Source organism: Gopherus flavomarginatus, chromosome 1 (assembly GCF_025201925.1).
Source record: "Gopherus flavomarginatus isolate rGopFla2 chromosome 1, rGopFla2.mat.asm, whole genome shotgun sequence".
Taxonomy (NCBI): Eukaryota; Metazoa; Chordata; order Testudines; family Testudinidae; genus Gopherus; species Gopherus flavomarginatus.
Window position 1 is genome coordinate 118563541 of NC_066617.1, and position 26985 is coordinate 118590525.

The 26985-nt window shown below is 41.9% G+C and overlaps 2 protein-coding genes across 2 annotated transcripts in view; both read left to right on the plus strand.

Annotated features, from left to right (window-relative positions):
- Window positions 1–26985, plus strand: part of CACNA1C (calcium voltage-gated channel subunit alpha1 C) — an 882295-nt gene that overhangs the window by 754705 nt on the left and 100605 nt on the right. The gene's annotated exons all lie outside the window — the stretch shown is intronic.
- Window positions 553–26985, plus strand: part of IL17RA (interleukin 17 receptor A) — a 44854-nt gene continuing 18421 nt past the window's right edge. The window contains exons 1-4 of the mRNA XM_050921053.1: window positions 553–619; window positions 2092–2219; window positions 22540–22564; window positions 26610–26753. Of these exons, the coding sequence (XP_050777010.1) occupies window positions 2217–2219; window positions 22540–22564; window positions 26610–26753 (172 nt within the window). The 5' untranslated portion in view covers window positions 553–619; window positions 2092–2216. The remainder of the gene's footprint in view (window positions 620–2091; window positions 2220–22539; window positions 22565–26609; window positions 26754–26985) is intronic.

The following is a 26985-nucleotide window of genomic DNA, read 5'->3' on the forward strand; positions in this document are numbered from 1 at the left end:
TCCCCGAGCACATGGTGTGCGGGAGTCACCGCCCCCGCCGGGGCCTGGTCCCACGTCCATGACGGTACCAAACCGGTGCTGGCTGCAGCCTTCAACCCGCTGCAGCTCCTTCAGCAGCGCTAGGCGCCGTGCCCCGCCCCCCGGGGAGCCTCGCACCGACACACACAGCGCGCCGCCGGCACAGGCACGTCCGCTCTCCGAGCCCCGGCGGCCAGGGGGGCCGACCACAGCCCCGGCTCTACAAGCCCCGCCCCCTCCTTTCCTCTAAGCCGCGTCCCCTTCCGTACAGCTCCCGCCTGGCTCCGCCCCTTCCTCGCCAGTCTATTCTGGCCCCGCCCCTGGCCTAGAGGCCCCGCCCCTCTCCGCCTCCGCGAGGTGCTGCCCCCTCCCGCCACGAGGCCCCGCCCCCTGCTCCTCCTCAGGTGAGTGCGGGCCCCGCCCCCTCCGGAAACCGGCGCCGGGCCCGTGGTGCGGGGCGGCCGCTGCGCTGGCTGGGGCCATGGGGCGGGTGGTCGCGGCGCTTCCGCGTCTCCCACTCCCCCTCTTGCTGCTGCTGCCCGGGGCCCTGGGGCTGCGGCTGCTCCTCAGCGCCGCGCCGCCCTTCGACTGCTCGCAGCCGGTAAGCGCCGTCCGGGCCGGGCCGGGCCGGGGCAGTCCGGGCCGCGAGGGGGAGCCCCCCACCCTCCACCGGCCCCGGCGGGCGGAGACACGGGCCGGGGCTGCTCCCGGGGCCCCCACCCGCCCCTCGGCCGCTGGGGTGAACGGGCCCCCAGGCAAGGAGCGAGGCGCGGGGTGTGTGACTGGCACCCGCCCACCCCGTTACAAACCCCCCTTTAGCGGCCCCGCCTGGCCGTGGGGTGGGTGGCAGCCGCCTGCCCACAGCGGGTTTGGTCCCCAGCCTTTCGCCCCCGCCCCGCAAATCCGTCTCGAGCCCGACCTGTGACAGGGAGCCGCAGTGGCCTGGGGTGGGAATAGCCTGGGTGCTGCTCTCCCATTATTTGCTCTTGTGAACTTTGATTAAAATCGATCACCCACAGTTGCCAGTTTTGGAAGCTGCTGTTGTTCATTGTAGGGCCTCTGAAAATCAGGCATAAAGTGCCCCCAGGTTTAGGCACCCAGAATCTCTGACTGCGTTTTAAAATTTTGGTCTGAAATTCTGTCTCAGTTCTCCCATCTGTAAAAAGGGAATAATACTTGAAACTTCTGTCAAGACCTGTGACGTCTGCTGATGGAAAGTCCTATTTAAGTGCAAGTAATTGTATTAGAATTGGATTTGTATACCAGGTGGAATTTGGGTTTTTTTTAACCATCTTCCAAAGGTCCAGGGAAAAAATAATTTGCCTGCTACAGGTGGCTTTTAAATTATTTTAAAACATGTCTGCATTGTAGGCTACCTCTTAAGAGAGGGCCTCTTGGAAACACTTTCAATCCCAGACCCTTTCCAGATATCTCATCTCCCATTCCCTGCAGCAACTGTATAATGTTTCTTTACACAAAGTAATAACGTAAAGGCATTATTAAAGATACAGGATCAAAATAAGCTTGCTTTAATTTAGTAAGTGAGGGTGCATGGTTTCTTTCTGTCTGCTGTTTAATTTTAAAATGTTTCTAGCCTTTGCAGTTGTGAGGAGTGTTCTAAATATAAATGTGAGGCAGCTGCTGCTGCTAACTTTCCCAAGCAGCAGCAGAATGAAACTTGGGAGATTCTGGCTACTTTCACTGATCCTGTAAAGACCTCTGTGGATAATAGTTAAAATTAGCTGCATTGGAAAGCTATGAGATATTAGGACCAAAACTTTCCCTGCAAACCACTTTAATTTCTCCACGTCATTTTCTGATCTTGAATCAGCATTCTTGTGTGCTAGAAAACACAAGCTCTTCTTTGAAAATTGTCCCCTTTCTGAGAAAAGAATGTTCCCAGAAACCCCTAGTAAACAGCAGCTATGGAGGGTCACTAGTGCTTGTTAATCTATTAAAAAGAAGGATTCACATAACTAATTGTGAGAAGAAGAATAACTCACTCATTTGGATCAACCCTAGGGTGACCAGATAGCAAGTGTGAAAAATAGGAACACTTTGTTTTTTCCTGAGGTGTATTGCGTATGTAAGACACAGCCCCTAATATCAGGATGGTCCCAATAATATCAGGACATCTGGTCACCCTAATCCAGCTTCCTTGCCTATCTTGCAAATCACCTTGAAGAACCACACTTACTATGGTAAGCAACTAGGGTTTCTTGTGTTTAGCTAATTAGCCTCTGGAAACCCTAAGGGAAGCCTGGTTTGGGACTAAATTAGTGGGAAGTGACTGATCAAATTCGGAATTTTTCATTGAGACAAAAGCATCTGCATAGATCAGCTTTGAGCACCACTCCTTTCATGGAAATTGCATAGGGATACTTTGAAACATATTCTCTATTGTAAATGGTCTTCAGTGCAGTTTTCTGTTTTCCATATATAACAGCAATACCACTGTCATAAACAGATAGCTAAGGGTTAATGTCTCTTTCACCTGGAAAGGAGTAACCTGAAACACCTGACCAGAGGACCAATCAGGAAATAAGACTTTTTCAAATCTGGGTGGAGGGAAGTTTGGGTGTAAGTTCTTTGTCCTTTGTCTTGTGTCTGACCCTCTCGGCTCTGAGAGTGATCTTTCTGTCTCCTGGCTTTCTAATTTTCTGTTTCCAAGTTGTAAGTACAAAAATAGTAAGACAATAAGGTTTATATTGTTTTCTTTTGTATTTACATATGTGTAGTTGCTGGAATGTTTTGAATTGTGTTCTTTTTGAATAAGGCTGTTTATTCATTTTCTTTTAAGCAATTGACCCTATATTTGTCACCTTAATACAGAGAGACCATTTTTATGTCCTTTTCTTTCCTTTTTACATAAAGCCTTCTTTTTAAGACTTGTTGGAGTTTTTTCTTTAGTGGGGACTCCAGGGAATTGAGTCTGCAGCTCACCAGGGAATTGGTGGGAGGAAGAAGTCAGGGGGGAAAATCTCTTTTGTTATGACAACCACCATCTAGGTTGTGTATTTCCATGGTGGTTAAAGTCCCATTGCCCAAGATACAATGCACTGCTTGTCACACAGTATTGCTAGTATTTGGGTTTTTCTACAGCTTTGGAAGCTGACTGTGATTGATGTGATCTGCACTTGATCTTAATGCTAAAATATAAATGATACAGAACTTGCCTGGTCAGATGACCAGTGTCTGGAATTAAGCCTGTCATTGACAGGTTTGAAACAAGTGAGAGGCCCTGGCTGGCACCAAGATTTGCCAAGCTGCCTGGAGTTTCTGGGCAAGATGTGAGGCTGTGCCAACATCTCCGGTTGGGTAACTTGTCTGAAAGTTGTCACTTTTACCCTGGTATTTCTGCAGAGCGGAGCTAGGCTGGCCATCTGAGGTGAAAATTAGGTGGCTCTTCTGCTGGAATAGTTGTAAAAAATTCAAATGTATACATTCTTGGATTTTTGCAAACACGGGTTTAGGGTCCCCTTTCTCTCTGTGTCACTACCAGGACTTGGGCAGTCAGGCCTGGTGGTCGGGGTCAATGCCAGAGACCAGGGGTCAGAATGAGGGTCAGAAACTAAGGGCAGTAGCCTGAATATGGGACTGGGGGCAGGGTCCACGTACTGATCCCATGGGGCAGGAATGGAGCCAGAGTTCAAATGCCAAAGGCAGGAGTCAAAGCTAAAATCAGAGCTCCAGTACCAAAACTAGGGGTCAAAAGTCAGAGTCACAGGACTGAAACTAGGGGACAGAGGCAGAGACAGAGCCCAAGTACTGAAGCCAGGGGTCAAGATCATTCAAGGGCAAAAGCAGAGGGTCCAAGCTGGTGTTGGGAGTCAGAGAGCAAGCGAGTAAAAGGCAGATCTGCCACTATGGCTGGTGGGGGAAGTCACCTCATTGCATCAACACTTCCTGGAGCCCCTCTTGGGCTTAAATAGACCAGTCAGGTGCCATGAGAGAAGCTGTCAGCCCAGCCTTCTGAGGTGCTGCTGCTGCTGGTGTGTTTTTCCACAAGGTCTGTGTGATAATGTGTGCAGCCCTACCATAGGTCCATGCAGGATAGTGGCTTGGAGATGTCAGCCATTCCACAAACCTGTGTTCTAGTTCCATCCCTGCAGAACATCACTCTGTGGCACTAGTTCGAAGGAGTGTGAAATAAAAAATGTGTGATAGAGCTGTGTTCAGATGGATTAATCCAGAGATTTACTGACCTGAAGTGGAGCATAAATTCTGGCACTGGGTCCTGTTCCAGCAGTATACAAAGAGTTTGGAGGCAGAAATAGCTCTCTTCACTTATCGGGAGTAGCTGTGTTAGTCTGTATCCAGAAAAACTATAAGAAGTCCCGTTGCACCTTAAAGACTAACATATTTATTTGGGCATAAGCTTTTATGGGTAAAAAACCTCACTTCACACTTTTCACTTGACAACAGTAATGTTATGTATAATTTCAGAGTCACAAATATGTGGGCAGTCTGACTTTAACTTCTGGACTAGAAGTTTTATGTCATGCTGTGTCTTCTAACAAGTAATTTTCTCTATATATCAGATCTGACCATCTTTTGTATATATAATTCTTACACTTCCTTCAGTAAAGGATAAGAGGTTTAAAAGTGAATAGAGCAGATGCACATCAGCAAATTAGTGTAAAATCCCTGTAAAATCCCCTCTCTATTTAGATAAGCCTATAGTCTAGGGCAGGAGTGCCCAAACTAAGGTGTCTGAGCTTGATATTGGCCAATTATAATTAAGCAGGCCAAAAAAGAACTTGAAGACACAAACACACAAAAGACACAAAAAATAATAGCAAACATATTTTTAAGTATGTCAGAACCAGGAAGCTTGCCAAGCAATTTGTGGGGCCACTGGATGATCAAAGGGCTAAAGAACCACTCAAAGAAGACAAGGCCATTGTGGAGAAGCTAAGTGAATTCTTTGCATTAGTCTTCCTGGCAGAGGATGTGAGAGAGATTCCGACACCTGTGCCATTCTTTTTAGGTGACAAAAATGAGGATCTGTCCCAAACTGAGGTATTAGTAAAGGAGATTTTGGGAAAAAATGACAAATTAAAGGGCAATAAGTCACCAGGAACAAATGATATTCACTCAATAATTCTGAAGGAACTGAAATATGAAATTGCAGGACTAGTAACTGTGGTATGTAACCTATTTCTTAAATCAGCCTCTGTGCCAGATGACTAGAGGGTTGCTAATGTAATGCCAACTTTTTTTTTAAAGGCTCTAGAGGCAGTCCTGGCAATTACAGGCTGTTAAGCCTAACTTCAGTACCAGGCAAATTGGTTGAAACCTTCGTAAAGAACAGAATTTTTAGACTCCTAGATGAATGAAGTACATTAGAGAATAGTCAACTAAGCTTTAGTAAAAGGAAGTTATGCTTCACCAATCTATTAGAATTCTTTGAGTGGGTCAACAAATGTGGACAAAAGTGATCCGGTGGATATAGTGCACTTGGACTTTAAGAGAGCCTTTGACAAGGTCCCTCATCAAGGCTCTTATGCAAAGTAAGCAGTAATGGGATAAGAGAGATGGTCTTCTCATGGATCAGTATCTTGTTAAAAGATAGAAAACAAAGGATAGGAATAAATGGTCACTTTTCAAAGTGTAGAGAGGTAAATAGCAGGGTTCCTCAAAGATCTGTACTGAGACTAGTGCTGTTCAGCATGTTGAAAAATAATCTGAGGATAAATGGTGAGATGGCAGAGTTTGCAGATGATACAAAATTATGCAAGATAGTTAAGTCCAAAACTGACTGCAAAGAGTTAAAAAGGGATTTAATAAAACTGGGTGACTGGGAAACAAAATGGCAGATGCATTTCTTTGCATTTATCAATGTTGAATTTCATGTTTGAAAATGTAATCCCAACTATACATACAAAATGGTGGGGTCTATTACCACTTAAGAAAGAGATCTTGAAGTCATTGTGGATAGTTCTCTGAAAACATCAGCCCAATGGGCATCGACAGTCAAAAAGCTAACAATGTTAGGAATCATTAGTAAAGGGATAGGCAAGACAGGAAATATCAATTACACTATATAAATTCATAGTACACTCAAATCCTAAATACTGTCCGCAGTTCTGGTTGCCCTATCTTAAAAAAAAAATTAAAATTTTGAAAGTGCAGAGAAGGGTAACAAAAATGATTAGGCGTATGGAACAGCTGCCATATGAGGAGAGATTTAAAAGATTGGAACTATTCATCTAGAAAAGAGATGACTAATGTGATAGTGGTCTATAAAATCATGAATAGTGTGGAGAAAGTGAATAGGGAAGTGTTATTTACCCCTTCACATAACTAGAGGGTCACTCGATGAAATTGATAGGCAGTAGGTTTAAAACAAGCAAAGGAAGTACTTCACATAATGCACAGTCAGCCTGTGGAACTCATTGCATGGGAGGTTGTGAAGGCCAAAAATGTAACTATTAGCCAGGATGGCTGGACACAACCACATGCTGTGGGTGTCCCTAAGCCTATTGACTGCCAGAAGCTGGAAGTGGATGATAGAGGAGGGATCACTCAATAATTGCTCTGTTCAGTTCATTCCCTCTGAAGCATTTGGCACCGGCCACTGTTGGAAGACAGGCTACTGAGCTAGATGGACCATTGGTCTGACCCAGTATGGCCATTCTTATGTTCTTAAGGTGGGAATGTGAATCAATCAAATTTGGGAACCATTAGTCTAGGGTTAACTAAGGGAACCTTTACAATGGAAGATATTTTCTGAAACCTTTCAAAACTTTCCCCAGTAGACTCAGTAGTGCGGGTCCCCACCCAAGCTGAAGTGGCCAGATTTATTTAACCCTTATAGAATACTGAAATGCTGAGCAAGCAAATGTGTCAATTCCCAGTCCCTTCTGTCCTTCTTTACAAGAGACCCAGCCTCCTTCTCTCTTACTCTTCTGTTCCTCTCAACCTGACTCCTCTTTCTTCCCTCCCAGCTGCAAACTGCTGTCTCCCTCCCTAATTCCTGTGAACGTTCAATCACAGCTGAATTGCTCTCCCTGTATAGTCTCAATAAGTTCTGTAACTTTTAACTGCTCTTAATAAAAATACCCCAAGTGAGCAATCAACTTCTAAAGGTTTAATGTACACATTATGCAATAAATTATGACAGAATTCTCACAAATAGAGAAAAAGGACATTGCCTGATTGGTTGTCTGATGTAACCACACAGATCAAAACTCCATTAGCCTATTTTTACAGTTTGATGAGAATAACACTGCAAAATAATTTATACTAATCCCTGAACACCTTCTGATTAGTTGCTTGGATTCTGGTTGTCTTTATGCATACCAAGCTGCATAGCAATTTACTGTAAATGAGAAGTAGCATGTTGAGATGGGCATTGGCTGAATGCAGTCAAATGTCTCTATGTACCCTGGATGTGCATTTATGGATGAGGTGCATATGTTGTTACTTTACTTGATTTTTAATTTTCTGCCAACTTTAGTGTTCCATAAATTTATGTACGTTTTATTTATGTACGTTTATATAATATTTAAAAACACATTAAGAGTAATAGTAGTACTGGTAAATAACAAAAATGCTCTTTTAGGTATACCTGTAAAAATTTAGGTATAAATACACAAAAGTTGTCTCTTTAAATTTTTGCATTTGAAAAGCCAAATCTCCCATTTCCCTGGGCAGCATTAGTCTGAGCCTGACCTCAGAAAGCATACCATTGACACCCTTCCCAGTCAGCAGCAGCCGCTGTAGTGGGTTTTTTTAAAAGGAAACTGTTGGTAAGTAGGGTTGGTGATAGGCACTTCCCTTTTGTAAGCCTAATAAAGATTCTGCTAATGATGATAATTTGAGCAGCTTGGGGCAAGCAACCGTAATGTATGTTCTTGAAAGCCCTGATCTGGTTGCTGCGATTCAGGAGAAGGGGCAGAGAATGGGCAGTGTCATATCAACAAACACCTGTGATGAGCACAAAAGTAATACTTAACGGTTTCCATGGGCTGGAGAGGGAAATGAGTAATTTCTTAAAAATACATTTAGATTTCAATTTTGTGGGCCTGATTCATCACTGTTACTCCAGTTCTGCAGTAGTAAACCAAGAACCTTTTAGTAAGAAATGTTTGAATGTGGTTAGTAATCTGGTTGGAGGCAAGGTTCTATCCTCCAAATGTGCTCATTTAAACATAATCACATAGGTTAAAAGGCTCTTCAGCCAGTTGGATTGCAGCTCTTGACCAATACTTTTGTCATTGCTTCTGTAACTGTTGTATAAAAGGATCTGTTTTTTTGAAGCCCTCTGGGATACAATGTTTGGTAACCCCTACCAATTTTAATAAATTGTTGGAAAGATGTACAGAATGTGCTGAGAACCTGGATCCCTGTTTGAGTTCAGACCACCAGTTTTAACTTGGAAAAAGGACAGGAACCCACAAAAGACCTTACAGAAGGAACACTCATTGAATCTGTTATACTTCATGAAAGTGATGCTGATGGATAGGAGAGGGAGTGGAGTTTCTGCAGAGAGGAACTAGAGAAAATGTATGTCTATCTGGGCCATGGTATGTGTTCCTTTTTTTCCTTTGTATGCTAACCTTTTTTTTATTTTGCTGTAGACTGTTGCTGCTAGCCAGAACAAACAGTATCACAACTAAAGCCAGTCAAAATAGTCTCAACACACTTTTCATTAAAAAATGTCTTTTTAACCAAAATGGATCAAAATTTTACATTTTTTTTTGACAAACAGGCAAACTAAAAACTGGAATTTTTGATTTTTTTAGTTCGGGGCTTTCAAAAATAGAACATTTTTACTTAACAGCTTTGAAAAGCAGAAATATTAAATTTTGTTTTTTGCAAATTTTTTTTAAATTTTCTGTGGAAAATTGACTTTTTTTGACCACTTCTAAACACAATTTTGGTAAGGAATTATTTGTATAGTGTACACAGAGCCTAATTAATCTGCTCTTGCAAGATAAGGGATCAGAAAAAGGAAGTGGCAGTAGAGCATAAGTAGGTCGGGCTGCAGCAGCCATGCACGTGAGAGGTAGCTCACCAAAAACATTACACGTACTCATGCTCAGATGAGAGGTAAACTCTGCAAGCTTGGAACTCTTCCTGTCCTGCTGCAGCCACTTTTTAGGAGACAGCAGGGAGCCCTTCCCAGCCTAATGCAGGTGCCTTTGGGTTCCCACAGAGTCCTGCTGGGAAATGCTGGCCTCCTATTAATTGTATGACTGAAGCATTATGACTCAGTGCTGATGGACCGGTATCCAATTTTCCAGATTTGTGATGCTTCCCATTGCACACAGCACTGTGATTCTTTTTTAAAAGCATCGACAAGAATAAAAAATACAAAAGGAAATGTGGTTACTAAATCAGATATAAATATTAATTTATAAAGCCACTGACTCACGTCTTCATTCTGCCACTGAAGCTCGTCTTAAGTAGAGCTTGGCAAAACTTTATGGATAAATAGTTTTTATCCAGTAGTTAGACACTCACCTGGGATGTGGGAGACCTGGATTCAATTCTGGATTCAATTCTCTCCCTCTCCCCCCGCTTGCCCCCCCAAGTGAAGCAGGGATTTGAACTTGGGTCTCCTCCATTATAGGAGAGTGTCCTAACCACTGGGTTTTGGAATAATCTTGTGTGGACTTTCTTAATCTCTCCTCTTGAAGACATTCCACAGGGACTTAAACTTGCGTCTCCCACCTCCAGGTGCATGCCCTAACTACCAAGTTGTAGTCATTCTCATTATCTTTTTGGCCCAATGGCTAGCCATTGTCATGAATAACTGAATTGTCACTATGAAGGACAATGGATAGTCATTGGACCAGGGAAGGAGAGTGGGAATGACACTCTAGCCTAGCGGTTGGGGAGCTGACCTAGCATTTGGGAGACCCAAGCGCAAGTCCCTGCTCAAATGACTGTTTAATTACTGTACTGACAAAAAGTGAAAGTCAACATGAACAGTTTTTTCTGACTTTTCAAAATTGCCAAGGAACCTAAAAATCCATTATTTGCTCAGATGTAGCTTCAAGCACCTCCATGTTGTCTTCATGTTGCTTTTTTTATGTATGGGAAAAATTCTTCATCAAAATTGATAAGGCTTCTTCCTTATCTTTTAAATTCCTTCTTAAACTTATCTCTGTAATGATGCCTACAAACATTACTGTGTGGCATTAGTTAAAGTGGTGAGCTGTCTTCTGCTTTTATGTTAAACTGTTCCCTTTATTATTTCCTCGTCATCCTAACCCCCACCTTCCATCAGTCTGTTTCTGTGGAAACTCTTGCGCATTTTTAGCTTTATGGATATAACTGGTACTCTGTCTTCTTTCTAAAGATGAATGGTCCTCGCAGAGAACATCCCACCAGCTACCTGTCTCTCTCACACAAGTAGGGATCTAGCTTAGGTACTCCTGCTGACCACAGCTGTGACAATGTGGCTTGTGAAGGGAGGTGGTATTTCAGATAAGTAGTTGCCAGGTGATTTAGGACTTTCTAAGTCAAAACCAACACCGTATGTTCTACCTAGTACCTAGGAAGTAGCCGGTGTGGATCCAGAAGTGCTGGTATGTGCTCCTGGCAGGACAAATGAGCTGCCAAATTCAGCTGCAGCTTCTGATTCTGAATAGAGCCTTAGAAGGTTTGAAACCAACGCAATACTGTGGTTTGTGAAATAGTGGAAGTTGGCGGGGGAAGAACATGCAGCGTGGTAAAAACTATTTGCACAAATTAGAGGTGACATAATTCAAGAGTGATGACTTGACTTATCACTGCTTGTTATCATATATGTGGTTGTGTGACTTATTCAACACGCCCACATTTTTGATGTCATTAGGTTTTTAGCTAACTTTTTGTATCCAAATTGTAAGTGTGCCATTTAGAGGAGAAGTTCTGTAGCTAAACAGCAGTAATTGTGTATGTTCATTTGATTATAGTCCACTTTTGTTATGCAAGAAATTCTGGCAGGTCAAAGTCTGATGTAGCCTGTCAGGTTCGTTTTAGTTACTGCCTCCCCCACTTCAGTCGGTTGTAGTCCTCTGATTGAATTGTAATTCCTCTTCTGACTGAAGGTTAAAATATTTCAGGCTAGCTGCATTGGAAATGAGGATCCAGAAAGTAGATCAGAGCAAAAGACAGGAGTCATGCTTGATGACTGAAGTAGTTCGTCTTCCATGAACACCCTCTTGGTTAAGTAAAACTGTCAAACTCCAGAGTGTAACAGTAGCTACTGGAGTCAGTGGATACTGATCACTCTAATGCAAGAATGGCATTAAGCTTTGCAAACCTGTCCCACATCTAGTGTCTGGGACTGACGAATAAAGCCAACTCTCTTACCAGCACTCCAGTGTATTGCACCTTTATTACACAGAGCCTTTACATGTGCATTTTTCTTCAGTTCCTGATAATGGTCTTCCTTTAAGAGCACCAGTATTGATCTAAGTAGCTCCCAACAGTTGGAATTAGTCTAATTGATACCTTTTATATAATTTGAAGAATGCCAGAATGCTGCACTACCCAAATTAATCAATTTTTTCAACCTTTCAGGCTGTTCTTCTCCGCATATCATGATCCATATGAGCTATAACTATGCATAATACTGTGGTCCTCAGTAAGCTGATGGCTTTATCCATACTTTGCAAACAGCCTGGAAGAGTGCTGAAAATGTAGATTATGTTAAAAGTAAAATGAAAATTTCACATAGTATAACTTGGAGCATGTCTTACAGCAGAATTCTTCCTCTAGTTGATAGGCAATTGTAATGTGCTTATGTATGCCAATCTGCAGAATGTGTAAACCATCTGATAATAATGGAATCCTCTTAACAGATTGGAAAACCAGCAATAATTCTGTGAACCTACGTTAGCACCTGGCCCAATGGATATAATTTCAGTTCTTCTTCACCTCAAGGTGGCAACCTCCTGTCCAAACCCTGCTTATTTTACATATGGCTTGGAGCCTTAAACAGTCTTCCTCTATTTTCTAGGTTTTTAAATGAAGTATTAGAGGGGTGGTAGTTGTTGCAGTGTTTACAATGTATTTGTATTGCAGTACTACTGTGAGGCCCCTAGTGGAGGCTCATTATTATTCTAGCATCATGTGCACACAACAAAAAGATGGTACTTTCCCCCAAAGATTTTATATTCTGAGAGCTTAGGTAGAAGTTACAATGCAACAAATGTCATTAGATTTAAAATCTGAGGTTGCACTTGGAATTGAAATTAGTTGCTCTGTCTGCTTTGGAGAATTGAGGCAGTACCCTCTTTGATGTATATCCTGAGATGAGAGGGTGAAGGAGATACTATAGTTATACAAATAGATGTGTTAATGTAGTATTCTGTTCAAGGTTTTCCAAAACCAGTAATGAGCAACATCATATAAAAAGTCATCTTGGTTCTGTGACACGTAGCTATTTGTTTAAATGACCAAGCAATGGGATCAGAGCATTCCTGTTGGTTAAAATTTTAACCCTTTCTTTGCTAAGAATTATGCTTTTTCCTCTACAATGTTGAAAGGGGGTTGTATGTAGCTAGGAGAGGGGGGGAACCTGTAGTAGCTAGTGATGATGTGAGAGGCGTCACGTTGTGTCACTTTTCTGTCATACAGATCTGTGGTCTGTGGCAATTATTGGGGTCTAGCAAGGAGTAGCTAGATGTTTAGATGTCTAAGTTGGTCAAGTCTAGCTAGAGAGCAGAAAAGGAGAAGAAGATCATTGGTATTTTCCTGGAGGCCTGGTACAGATATGCTGTTGTTTCCTTGGTAGTATAGTTGTGGAACCAGCTTTCCAGAAATCTTCCCCCGGCTTCTTATTTCCCTGCCTGGGTTTATGGTTCAGTTTTGTGCTGTTTTCTCCTCTCCTGTCTTACTGTCAGGAAATCATTCTCAGACTCTCTGGCACATAAACTTTTTCTTTAACGAGGCAAATACCTAGGAGTATGTGTGGTTATACAGGCTTAGGATGCTTAGGTACTGGAAGCATCTCAGCCTGACTAATTAATAACCTGAATTTTTGCCTGACTAGACACAACTTTTGATTTTTAAATGAGCTCAGCTATGTATAAACAAAAGCTTTTTGCCCAATAGTTGAAGAGACCAATATGGGGTAGGAAGAAGGGAACTAGTCCAGGGGTCGGCAGCCTTTCAGAAGCAATGTGCCGAGTCTTCATTTATTCACTCTAATTTAAGGTTTTGTGTGCCAGTAATACATTTTAGTGTCTTTCTTTCTCTAAGTCTATAATATATAACTAAACTATTGTTGTGTGTAAAGTAAATAAGGTTTTTTAAATGTTTAAGAAGCTTCATTTAAAATTAAATTAAAATGCAGAGCCCCCCGGACTGGTGGCCAGCACCCGGGCAGTGTGAGTGCCACTGAAAAGCAGCTTGTGTACCATCTTTGGCATGTGTGCCATGGGTTGCCTAGCCCTGATCTAGTCAGTATACCCTGGCATTATAAATAGACTATATATTATTGCAGGGATTACCCACTTTATCTGGGGACTACAGAGACTTGTGAGTATCTACAGATGATCATTTAACCTACAGATGTGGTTGCTATAAAAAAAAATTACAGATGTCATGAAGAGGTCCAGCAAGAAAGCAAGCCCAGCAGAAATCTTACTGAGTGCTCAAGCTGGAGTTAATATTAAATATCATTTCAGTGGTAACAGACTTCTTTTTGTCACAATCCAGTTGATGTTGCTGGATGAACCTGAATACTGTTGCCAGTTCTGTATGGACAAAAAAAAGAACGATGTAGGGGAGATGTCCATGGATAATCTCTCCAAATGGCTTTGCCTAGAACAGTGGCTTTCAACCTTTCTAGATTACTGTACCCCTTTCAGGAGTCTGATTTGTCTTACGGAGCCCCAAGTTTCACCTCACTTAAAAACTAGTTGCTTACAAAATCAGACATAAACATACAAAAGTGTCACAGCACACTATTATTGAAAGATTGCTTACTTTCTCATTTTTACCCTATAATTAGAAAATAAATCAATTGGAATATAAATATTATACTTACATTTTAGTGTATAATATATAGAGCAGTATAACCAAGTCACTGTCTGTATGAAATTTTAGTTTGTACTGACTTTGCCTAATGCTTTTTATGTAGCCAGTTGTAAACCTAGGCAAATATTTAGATGAGTTTATGTATCCCCGGAAGACCTCTGCGTGTCCCCAGGTGTATGCATACCCTTGGTTGAGAAACACTGGCCTAGAACATTTGGTTTTGGGGGAAGTGACTCTGATTAAATCTTCATTGTGATTCAGTTTTTAGAGAAGTAGTGTAGATTGAGAAACTGAGTTGCAACACTTCCTCTTCCTGCCTCAACTGGCATCTCCTTGCCATGATGAGTTAGCTTCTTCTTCGAGTAGTGTCCCTATGAGTGTTCCACTCCAGTTGTGCTTGCGCCCCGGCGCCTTTGATCTGAGATTTCTCGTATCAATGTTCATTCGGCACATGCAGGCGGATGCGTGTGACTCAGCCTCATGGACCATAACATTGCCATATAATACTGCATGGGCTAACCATCCTCAGTTCCTTTTCAACTGCCCTCGCTTGAGAGACAGCCTTAGCTAGTTGTCCACATTGTTTTTCCTCAACTATGTTCTCTTAGCTTTTGTAGTGAGTGTATTATAATAGTTAGTATTAATAATAGTTGTATTAGTTTTTTTTAAACCAAAATAAGAATTCCATATATATAGCTTTTAGATAGTTTTCTCCCATTCTGCGGAGGTTTTGCCCTTTTCAAAGGTATGCCTGGTTCTCCTGGACTCAAGCATTGCCTGTTTGTGCCAGGAGGCAACCCCAGTGAGCAACAGACACTCCCACTGCATCTGTTGCCTTGGGGAATCAATCTCTGCCATTCGTAGACAACCCACCTCACCCTCCCTTTCTAGGAGACCGGAGCCTCAGGAAGAGACCTCTGAGGAACAGGAGGACAGGGCTGACAAGGAAGTTTCTCCAACTGCAAACATCTTGTCTTCATCCCCGGATGAAGCTGTCACGCCATCATTACCATTCCTGGCTGACTATTTTAAGCAGTTTCACGAGCTCATCAAGAGGGTCATGGATTCTTTACAGAGTCTCCTTGGGGAGACTAAAGAACCGCATCATAAGCTGCTCGACGTCCTGCATATAGCCTCCACTTCCTGCATTGCTTTGCCAGTCAACAAGACACTGCTGGATCCTGCAAAATTCCTTTTATATACTCCAGCCTCAATTCCTCCCATGTACAAGAGGGCAGACAAAAAATATCAGTTCCCACTAAGGAGTCAGAATTTTTATTTTCTCATCCTTCTCCTAACTCTTTGATGGTCGAGGCTGTTAATGAATGTAGAAGGCAACACCACACTAAGTCTATGCTTTATAGTAAAAACATAAGTATTATTCTTCAGCTACTTTACAGTTTGTAATCACCAACTACCAGGCCTAAATGGCAAAGTTCAACTACACAAATTATACCAAACTCATCTCCTTTATTGAACATCTGCCAACAGAACACAGACAGTGGTTCCAGACAATTCTTGCAGAAAACCAGCTCCTTGCCAGGACATCTCTGCAGACTTCTTTCAACATTGCTGATGCTCATTCAATTTCTGTGGCAGCAGTTATGAGGAGAGCATCCTGGCTTCAGTGCTCAAGATTCCCTAAGAAGGTCCAGAATACAATAGGAAACCTTCCTTTTGTCCACACTAAGTTATTCACTGACAACATGGATGAATCTCTGCATACATAAAAAGATTTCGGGGCCACTTCACAATCTCTGGGGATCTACACACCTGCCCAGAAGAGAGAATTTAGTAGGTTCTGAGCAGTACAGAGGACCTATTCCACCCAGTTCCCAAGCTCACAGAGCTCTTATGAATGTTACCACAAGAGGCAGAGATTCCACAGGAGGAAACCACCCAGCTCCTGGCCTTCAAACTTCACAACCTTCTACCTCAAAACATTAATTTTTGATGGGATGATCAAGGTCCTGAGCTGCCATCCTCTTTCTGACGAGCTGCAATGTTTCACCTGCCTTCCTCTTTTACTGTCTTTTTACTACTTCTGGCAGGCTTGGGAGCTCATTGCCCATGGACAAGTGGATTTTGGAGATCATTTCCACAGGGTACTCATCCTATTCAATTAGCTTCCATCCTCCCCCCACCCCACCACCTTCCCCATCCCTCTTCAGGAACACCTTCCACAAGGACCTGCTGTGGCAGGAAATAGACTCTTCTACACCTGCATGATACTATAGAACCATTTCCCACACAGCACAGAGGGGAGGGATTTTATTCCAGGTATTTCCTGGTTCCAAAAAAAAGAGCGGCGGTTCAAGACCCATTCTAGATTTAAGACTACTTAACACCTTTTGTGAAGGTACAAAAATTCAGAATGGTGACACTTACAGCAATAATCCCGTCACTGGATCAAGGGGATTGGTTCTTGGCCCTTGACTTTCAGGACACACACATGCCAATTGCGATCCACCCATCCCACAAACAATTCCTACACTTTACAGTATGCCAGGACCATTTCCAGTACAGGGTGCTCCCTTTTGGCCTATCATCCACCCCAAGGATCTTTTCAAAGGACATGTCAGTAGTAGCAGCACACCTACACAGGAATAGAATTTTGGTGTTCCCTTGCATAGACAATTGGCTTCTAAAAGGACACTCTTTGGAAGTAACTTTGTAGGCAATGTAGGAGTCCATAAAACTCTTCCTCAAACTGAGCCTTCAGTTGAACATTCAGAAGTCCATCTTGACCCCTGTTCAAAAGCTGGAATTCATAAGGGCTTATCTTGGTTCAGTAGTAGCAAGTCTGCCTCCCAATGCACAGATTTCTATCTCTATCCAACTTAGTTAATACAATTCAGATCAACCTTCAAACTCTGATAAGGAACTGTCTTTAGCTACGGGGTGCATATGGTGGCTGGCACTTTCGTTAGAGATCACACTGACTGCTCATACAATGCCTTCCAGGTTGGTTCAGGATGAGCAGACACAGTTTAAACACACTGCTTTCCATACCCACTTCTGTAAAGGAATGTCTCATTGGTGGAAAGATCCCATAATGTGTGTGCTAAAAATCTTTAAACAGAGGATCTCTAGGTGGAGAACTGATTGTATTAGTATCTGCTACCAGTCTCATATTCTTGAAGCACCCACTGACATACGAGCTCACTCTGAGATCCATTTCCATCTCCACAGTCTTTCTTAAGAAAGTTCCTATAATTGAAATATGTAAAGCCACAACTTTACCATACAACTCTATGCAGTAATTTGCAACTCTGCTTCCGATACTGTGTTTGGCTCAGCTGTACTTTCTTCCATACTGGACTGAAGCTCACTCATCCTTAAAGGGGGACTGCTCAGTAATCACCTAGAGTAGAGCACCCATAGAGATAGTACTTGAAGAAGAAGAAATGGTTATTCATCCCATGCAGTTAATGTGATTCTTTGAGATGCATGTCCCTATGGCTGTTCTGCTACCTGCCCTCCTTCCCCTCTGCTTCAGAGTTCCCTGTCATGGGGCAGGCTTTGCAGTAGAGAAGGAACTGAGGATGGTTAGCCCACACAGTGCTATATAACAATGCTAGGAGGCTGAGTAACACACATGCAGTACCCGTTTGGCCTGTGCTATGAAAAATCTCCAATTGAAGGTATAGGGGGTGCAAGCGCACCTAGAGTGGAGCGCACATAGGGGGACACATCTCAAAGAACCACAGTTTCTGCACAGGGTGAGTAACCATTCCCTCTCTGTGAAGGCAGAACTCCTGGCTGCTGCTTCGAAATTCTCCACTCAAGAACCTGTTTCTTGTGGCACTATATTCCCTTTGAGCCTGCAGTTGTCAAATAATTCCCAGTGGGTGCCAAACCAAGAAATGTTGGAACAACAGCTGTGCTTCCAGGCACCCATGACTTATCCACTGATAAGAAAAACCAATAGTTAAATGAAAGCAGATGGCTTTGCCTTTTGTATAAATAACTTATCATCATTTATGCAAGGACTTTATTATGAAGTACAATTTATAGTAATTACTGGTAATCTAAAATTGTCAAAGTACAGAATGATTCATTTAGGTGATTGGTTTTATCTAAAGGAGAGTAATTGTTTGTCAGACTTGTCTTTTTGTATCTTGAATGTTTGTTTGTTTTTAAATTGAATTTTCATAATCTGTGGCCCATTACTTTCTTTGAATGTATTGATTAAAGGGACATTTTCAGGTAAAATAACATACTCTTGTGTCCTTTAATTCTGTTACTAACACTTAAGTTTTTGTGATAATTAAATTTCTTTCAACATGTATTATGTTCCTTGAATTGTGTTTCTCTCAGTAAAAATAGATTAGCTGGCTTTGCATTGGTTTACTCAATATCTAATCACTTTCTACTTCTCATTCACTGGGAAAGTACAACAGTTTCGGTTGCAGATGCTACATGGGAATGTTTCAATCCAAGCAAACTGTTCTCATTTGAAGATATAAAAGTGGTGAGAAAATGTCCCCACTTGTGTTTAGATGCTTTATTAACACTGATAGAATGTAAAAATCCAATTTAGAAATTGTCTAAACATAGAAGTTGCATCAATTTAACTTAATTGATGCAAGGGCACTCTTAAATTAGTTTGAGTGCCATGATTCAATATATCCACTTTAGCTGACTGACTAATTTTAGTGTGTTAGGAGCTTTAAAGATAGAGGCCTGGCCTGCCACATATTTTTTTTCGCATTAATTTTAAACTTGAAGCTAAGTGTAATCTCAGTATTGCTTTGATCATGATGGTCCTTCTACACACTGGAGGGCACAGTTAATCAGAGTTTCTAGTGGTGCCAGTGCTTAGGCCCCAGTTCAGTAAAGCTGAAGATGAGACACTGATTTCAGTGGGACTCTGGCACATGCTTAAGTGCTTGCAGAATCGGGGACCTTAATGCTGGAATCTAGTAATGTGGCTGGAAGTCTGGTTTCCCACCCAATAAGTTATTTGGGGACTAGAAGTAAGGGATCAAGGTAAGGTGGGAGCAGTGGTCATTCCCATTAATGAGCTGCTGGTTTGGGGAGGGGTTGATGATCTTCTTCAAGTGCTTGCTCATATCGATTCCAATTAGGTGTGCGCACACCGCGTGCACGTTTGTCGGAAGATTTTTACCCTAGCAACACTCAGTGAGTCGGCTGGGCCGCCCCCTGGAGTGGCGCCGTTATGGCACTGGATATATACCTCTTCCAACCCAATGGCCCTTCAGTTCCTTCTTACCACCCGTGATGGTCGTTGGAACTGTGGAGCGCGGCTTTGCTGATCTCCACTTCCCTAGCTACTCGTAGTTCTTTGCTGTTTATTGTGTGTATAGTTCGAGTTCTTGTAGTTATAGTTAGTATTAGTTAGTTAGTGTATATAGTTTAAGGGAGGATCGGGAATTAGCCCCTTTCCTCCACCCCGGTACGGGCCCATGCCCAAGGCACCGGGATTCAAACTGCTTGGCTTGCCAAAAGCCGATGCCAATAGAGGATCCCCACGACTCCTGCTTCAAGAGCCTAGGGGAATTCCACCTTACCGATAAGTGCCGCATCTGCAAGTCGTTTAAACCAAGGACGAAGAAGGAGCGGGACTTTCGATTGAAACAGCTCTTCATAGAGTTGGCACTTAATCCTGCAGCGTCGGTACCAAGCACCCAAGAGACTGCTTCTGTAAGGAGTGCCCCTTTGGCCCCGGACTGCTCCGGTATCGAGAAGGAGCCCCGGCACCGACCCTTACCAGCACCAACATCTGCTTGGCACCGCTACCTGTCCCCGAAGATGAGTATCTGAGCTTCGGGCCTTGACAGCGGACCCCCCATATACGGTATTTCATAAGGACAAAGTACAGCTGCGATCACACCCCCCCCAAGGTGGTGTCCTCCTTTCATGTCAATCAAGACATCTTTCTCCCAGTCTTTTTCCCGAAGCCGCACCCATCGCTTTGGGAGCAACAGCTGCACACCCTAGACATTCGCAGGGCTCTCGCCTTTTATATTGAGAGAACAAAACCCTTTCGAAGGTCACCTCAGCTCTTTGTAGCTGTGGCAGACCGGATGGGATGAGACCAGTAGGTCTTTCAACGAATTTCATCTTGGGTAACATCCTGCATCCGTACATGCTATGCTTTGGTTCACATTCTGGCTAGCCACCTCACTGCCCATTCTACTGGGGCTCAAGCTTCATCTGCCGCCTTCCTGGCCCATGTTCCCCTCCAGGAAATATGTTGAGCAGCTACCTGGTCATCGATTCACACCTTTGCCTCACATTATGCATTGGTTCAACAGTCCAGAGATGATGCAGCATTTGACTCAGCAGTTTTGCATTCTGCAACATCTCACTCCGACCCCACCACCTAGGTGAGGCTTGGGAATCACCTAATTGGAATTGATATGAGCAAGCACTCGAAGAAGAAAAGACGGTTACTCACCTTTGTAACTGTTGTTCTTTGAGATGTTGCTCATATCCATTTCAAACCCGCCCTCCTTCCCCTCTGTCGGAGTAGCCGGCAAGAAGGAACTGAAGGGCCGTTGGGTCGGCAGGGGTATATATCTGGCACCATAACGGCACCACTCCAAGGGGCGACCCAGCCAACTCACCGAGTGTTGCTAGGGTAAAAATCTTCCGACGAACGTGCACGCAGCGTGCGCACACCTAATTGGAATAGATATGAGCAACACATCTTGAAGAACAACAGTTACAAAGGTGAGTAACCGTCTTTTTCTTCACCCCCCTCCCCCTTATTGAGTAACAGCTGGAGGCTCTGATTCTCTCTAAGGTAGGTGTTTTCCTACCTTAACTCTAATTCTGTGTTAGGAAGATAGTAGTGAGTATTGGCACTGCCACTTTTAGTGAAATTCTTTTTGTTTTTCAAAACCTCAGTGTTGAACATAAGCTACTTGACAATGTCCCTTGTAAATGAAAATCATTCTTCACCAAGTTTATTTTAGCTCTCAGGTAAATCCTTACATAAGCCTCTGTGTAACTCAAATTTAGAATGGCCAGATTAGTCGCACTCTACCTCCTCTTGGATTGGTACAACTTGAATGGCCTGCTGCATGTCACTAGAACAATATTTTCCAGATTTGTAATAAGTTTTCTGACATGATGACCTGATGTGACCTGAATTTTGTAGTAAATTGAGTACCTGTTCCTTAAGTACTTCTGTGATATGACTTATGGGCATGCAGATATATTTACCTCCAAAATACTATTGTTAAAATTACATTTGTACCCTTTTGTACTTTATGGTGTACGTAACAAGGGCCTGGAAGAGGCTTTTAATTTTTCTTTTTACCGAAAAACATCTATAATGTCAAACCTGGTTTTCCCTGGTTTGCTGAAGGATTTTTTTTTGAGCTTTAGATATTTGTGAGTTCTCCCACACTAATTGTAGAGGGACTGTTGAAAATTCAGCAAAGACTAGAATTTTGCAGCAAGTTCTTTCTGTAAAAGCACACCTTTTTTTTTTTTTATAATGAAGCCAGAAATTATGGGGGAGCCTATAAATCATATGGAAACTACAAACTGCTTTGTCTTCACTAGGATTTTTACCTTATGTTTGCTAACTCTCAGGTTAAGAATGCACCAGTTTCCTAGTGAGGACAAGACCATAGTTTTCCAAGGTAGACCAGACGTGGAAAAAGAAGCAGAATCACATTCCCTCTGCCTTATTATTTCTTTTCAGGCCATCTTGATTCTTCATAAAGTATAAAAGAGCAGTAACTCATTTTCCCCCCGTTTGTAGTTCAGCTTTAAAACTGGTTCTCAAGAGGATAAAAACACTCTCCTTTTAGAGGACTGGAACTGATTAAAGATGCTAAAACACTTCGTGCCTTGGTTCAGAAGAGCATCATAGAAATTAAAGGTGGTAAACAACTGTTAGCTCATGCAGTCCATCTCCCTTGAGACAATGCTGGATTGTTCTCTACGGTTGCTCTCCAGTGATTTGTCCAATCCAGTTTTAAAGTGACCATAATTATTTCTATTCTATTCTGTTCTAGCACCTGTGGACCTCAAACACAGAAGAGGGTTTCTTTGTATTAGGCACTATATGAACAAATACCACAGTGACAGGTTCTGCCCCAGAGAGCTCAAAGTGTAGGTCAAAATGATCTCAGAAGTCGCAGGTGGCTGCCAGCATGACCAGTGCTAGACAGTAATAATTTGTAGCCATCATGGCAAAGACAGGTCTATCTGATTCAAGCAATGAGACTTTCACCATCTCTCTTGCGAGACTATTCTACAGTCTAACTGGACTTCATTTTAGGCAGCTTTTCCTGATGTTCAACCTGAATTTTCTTTTAATTTCATCCCATTACTCCTAGCAATAATGTCACCCTAAATATTCCAGTGCTTGTAGATAGTTATCATGCCTACCCCTGAGCTGTAATTTAGCCAAGCTATATGCTACTGTTTCCTGGTAAGTCAGTTTTTCCAGGCCATATTTGTTGCTCTTCTTTGTGCCCCTCTGTCACCAGATCAGGATGAATAAATGAGAAAACAACTTCTAATCTCTGAATAATTTTCTTGTTTTCTCCACAGGATCTAAACTGCCTGGTAAGAAATAGTAAGTCAGTTTTTCTTCTTTCTGGTATATTCCCTCCTCTCTCTTTTTTATAACTGAAATCAGATGGTGAGTGCCTCTGTTTAAGCCACTGAGAGGTGGCAAAGTTAAGCATTATCCTGTTAATGAGAATTATGAGCTATTCTCTGCTGCCTAATCAAAAACCAGCCCTTTCCAACAGGCAAATAGTTCAGGTCTCTTTTCAGACTTCTTTCAGGCCAGACTTCTTGAAAAGAGCAGATCCATAATTATTTAGCTTCTGTTAAAAACTGTCAATAAAAAAAAATTATGGTAAGATTTTAGGGTAAGTTTGTTGTGTGTAATACATATCCATCCCACACTCTGCTCACTAAGGCAGCAGGTAAAATTAGACGTAAAATTATTGCTGCTAAAGAACAATAAAATAAGGAAAATTGATAGAAGTGACTGTAAATTAGCAGGCATGATCTTCAGCAAATTGATACAAAAAGCAAACAAAATAATATAGGTTCATTACTAGATAGATACATTAAAATTTATCAGGAATGCTGCAGAATAGACAGAAGTGTTCAATAGCTATATTCTCTACTTGGGAAGAAACTGGGTGTTGTATTTGTGTCTTACAGTGGAAAATTAAATACTTCCTATTGCAACATTAACTAGGAAGGATATTAAACAACTTCCAAAGTTAAACATCTTTTAATCTGAGGGACTGAATAACATACACTAACAGTTTTTAAAGAATTGGCTAAGCAGCTCTCTGAGCCATTAAGTGAACTGAATATTTAATTCACTGAGTGTTTAAGAAATGGAAGTACAGTACTGGGGAAGTGCCAGAAGAAAAAGCTAATGAGCCAGTATTTAAAAAGGGGTAAAAGGGATGCTCTGGATAGGCCAGTTTGCTTAACATCTTTCCTGGGCAAAAGCATGGAAAGGCTGATGGGGGATGGGTATTTACTTTACAATAAGTAAAGAATTAAAGGCTGGTAGTATAATTCATTCCAATTTACATGGTCTTGTGGAAAATAGGCCTGGTCAAACTCGATACTGTTTTTGAAGGCGTTATTAGTTTGATTGACAAAGGTAACTGACATAATATACGCAAAAAGAACAGAAGTACTTGTGGCACCTTAGAGACTAACAAATTTATTTGAGCATAAGCTTTCGCGGGTGCTGTAGCCCATGAAAGCTTGTGCTCAAATAAATTTTTTAGTCTCTGAGGTGCCACAAGTGCTCCTGTTCTTTTTGCAGATACAGACTAACACGGTTGCTACTCTGAAACCTGACATAATAGACTTAGACTTGTGTAAGGCATTGTCTTAATATCTCATGATATTTAAAAATTAGCATTATATGAAATTGATATGATACACAACTAGATTCTTAAATCCATTAACTAACTGTTAGATCTGCAAAAGTAATTGTAAATGGGGACTCATCATCCACAGGGTGTTTCTGGTATGCTCTCATAAGGATCATTCTTGACCCAATGCTATTCAATACTTTAATTATCATAGAATATCAGGGTTGGAAGGGACCTCAGGAAGTCATCTAGTCTAACCCCCTGCTCAAAGCAGGACCAATCCCCAGACAGATTTTTGCCCCAGATCCCTAAATGGCCCCCTCAAGGATTGAACTCACAACCCTGGGTTTAGCAGGTCAATGCTCAAACCACTGAGGTATCCCTCCCCAGATGATCTGGAAGAAGATGTAAAATCATTGCTTGTAAAGTTTGCAAATAACATACTGATGAAAGTCACCACCTAATGTGAGCTCCCAGTGCAATGTGGTGACTACAAGAGCAAATGAAATCCTTGTTTGTATAAAATGGGGACTGTTGAGTAGAAATAGGGAGTTATTACCAGTATATATAACATCAGTGAGACTGTTTCAGGACTTCAGAAAGGATGTTGACAAACCAGAAGGGTTCAGAAAAGAGCCACAAGAATGATTCAACATTTAAAAAACCTGCCTTACCATGAAAGACTAAATAAACTCAGTCTGTCTGGGTTTTTGTCTGAGAAAGTTGAGAGAACCTGATCAGTGTAGAAGTTCCTAAATGGGAACAAGATTGCTGATGGTAGATTCATAATTGTTTGTTTCTAAAGACCAGTGGGCACTATTAAACCATCTAGTCTGACCTCCTGTATGACACAGGCCATGGAATTTAATCCAGTTACTCCTGGATTAAGATCAATAATTTGTATTTGATTAAAGTATATCTTCGAGAGAGAAATCCTATCCTGATTTTAAGACTTCATGAGATGGAGAATTTATTGTTTCCCATGGTATTTTGTTCCAATAGTTAATTACTCTTTCTGATAAAATTATGTGCCTTTATCTTCTACAATAGAGAGCCCTTAAGTGCCTGGTGGTGCCTTCCTGTGAAGGTACTTAATCAAGTCGCTTTTTGATCTTCTTGTAGATATGCTAAACAGATAGAGCTCACTGTAGGCATTTTTCCTGCCCTCAGATATTTTTATGGATCTTGTCTGCATCCTTTCCAATTTTTAACACCTTTTTTTTTTTAATGTGGACACCAGAATTAGCTGCAGTATTTCCATATCAATCTCACCAATGCCATATACAGACATAAAATCACTTCCCTGCTTACTCCTCCTCTGTTTATATCTCCAGGGAATGTATTAGCCCTTTTTGCTACAGCATCACATTGGGAGCTCTTGTTTGTCTACTGTAACTCCTAAATCCTTTTGAGAATCACTGTTTTCTGGAATACAGTCCCTCATTCTGTAGGTTTGATATTTGGTATATGATGTATTTGTTGTTGTTTAGATGTATGACCTTATGATTGGCTGTATTAAAATATATTTGGCTGAATTGGGTCCTGTTTATAAAGTGATTCAGGTCCCTGTGTATGACTATTCTGGTTACTTCATTATATACTTTTCTGCCAGTCTTCCACAAATTTTATTAGCAATGTTTTTTATATTTACTTCCAGATCATTGATAAAAATACCAAACAGCATTGGGCCTAGCACAGATTCCCGCAGAACTCCACTAGAAACACCCCCTTTCAACGATGATTCCCCACTGACGACAGCTTTTTGAGCTCTGTCTGTCAGCTACTACTTAATTCACTCAGTGTGTAGTTTGATACTGTATAGTGCTATTTTTAATCAGAATGTTGTGTGGTAGTAAGTTAGGTATTTAACATCTATGCAGTTACCTTTATTAATCAAACTTGTAATCTCATCATAAAATGAAATCAGGTTTGACATGTTTTTTTTTCCATAAAGCCATGTTGGTTATATTCCCATCCAGAGGGCTCATTAAGTTAGTAAAACGTAAGCGCCAGTGACTGAAAGCTGAAGCTGTCATACTCAGACTAGAAATAAGGCAGAATTTTTTAACAATTAAAGTGAGTAACCATTGGAACAAATTGCCATAGGGATATGGTGGATTCTTCATCAAGTTGAAGTTTTTAAATCAAGATTAGACTTCTTTTTAAAACATATGAACTAATTCAACAAGAAATTATGGACTTGATGTAGGAATTACTGAGCAAAATTCTATGGCCTGTTTTGACCAGGAGATCAGACTGGGTGATCATAATGTTCCCTTTTTTGCCTTAAAATTGTACAAAGAAAAATATTTTCCCCGGAAGATTAATCAAGATTATAGTATTCATAGTTCATATAACATGGCTGGATCTACCTGCTCTCAGAACACGGCTTTCCACTACAAGAACTATGAAAGAAAATGTCAGTGACCTTGCCAGCAGGGTTTACTGGTTTTCAACCTGTGGTCCGTGGACCTGCAGACTGTCTAAGGGGTCTGCGAAAGATTGTTGTTACCACAGAACAGTAGTTTTCAACCTGTGGTCCACAGGCTCCTGGGGGTCCACAGACCTCTTTGGGTCCACAGACTAAGGTTTCCAAAGGGGTCCATGTCTCCACTTGAATTTTTTAGGGGTCCACAAGTGAAAAAATATTGAAGACCACTGCACTAGAGGAGGGCATAGTTGCATGCATTTGTGCAGGTCTTATGTCATCCAGCAGTGAGCCATGGTGGAAATAAGCTTAAGAAACATCTTTGATTTGACTGACAGGTACCTGCATGGACCAAAGCTGGTTACAGGTTTCCACATGGACTCCCTCTGCTCCAAGCGTTCTTGATGTCCACCCTGACATTTTCCATGATGAGGGAAAACTGCTCCCTGTGCTGCGGATAGAATGGAAGGTGGCTACTGATGGTAAGTGATCGCTTAACATAGACATGGAAGGGGAGGTGCTTAGAGAGATTATAGAATCTCTGAAAGAGAGTGATGGGACTGTAGTGTTTGCGGTCATTCACTGGTTCAGCTGTGGAAGTTGAGCTTTGAGATAACTTTTGGACAGCTTGTCTACTGGGGGGACATGAAATGAGTAAAAGTGCAATTCTCCTTCCCTTATTGCTTAGTCTTCAACAGAGATCAAATGCTGCTG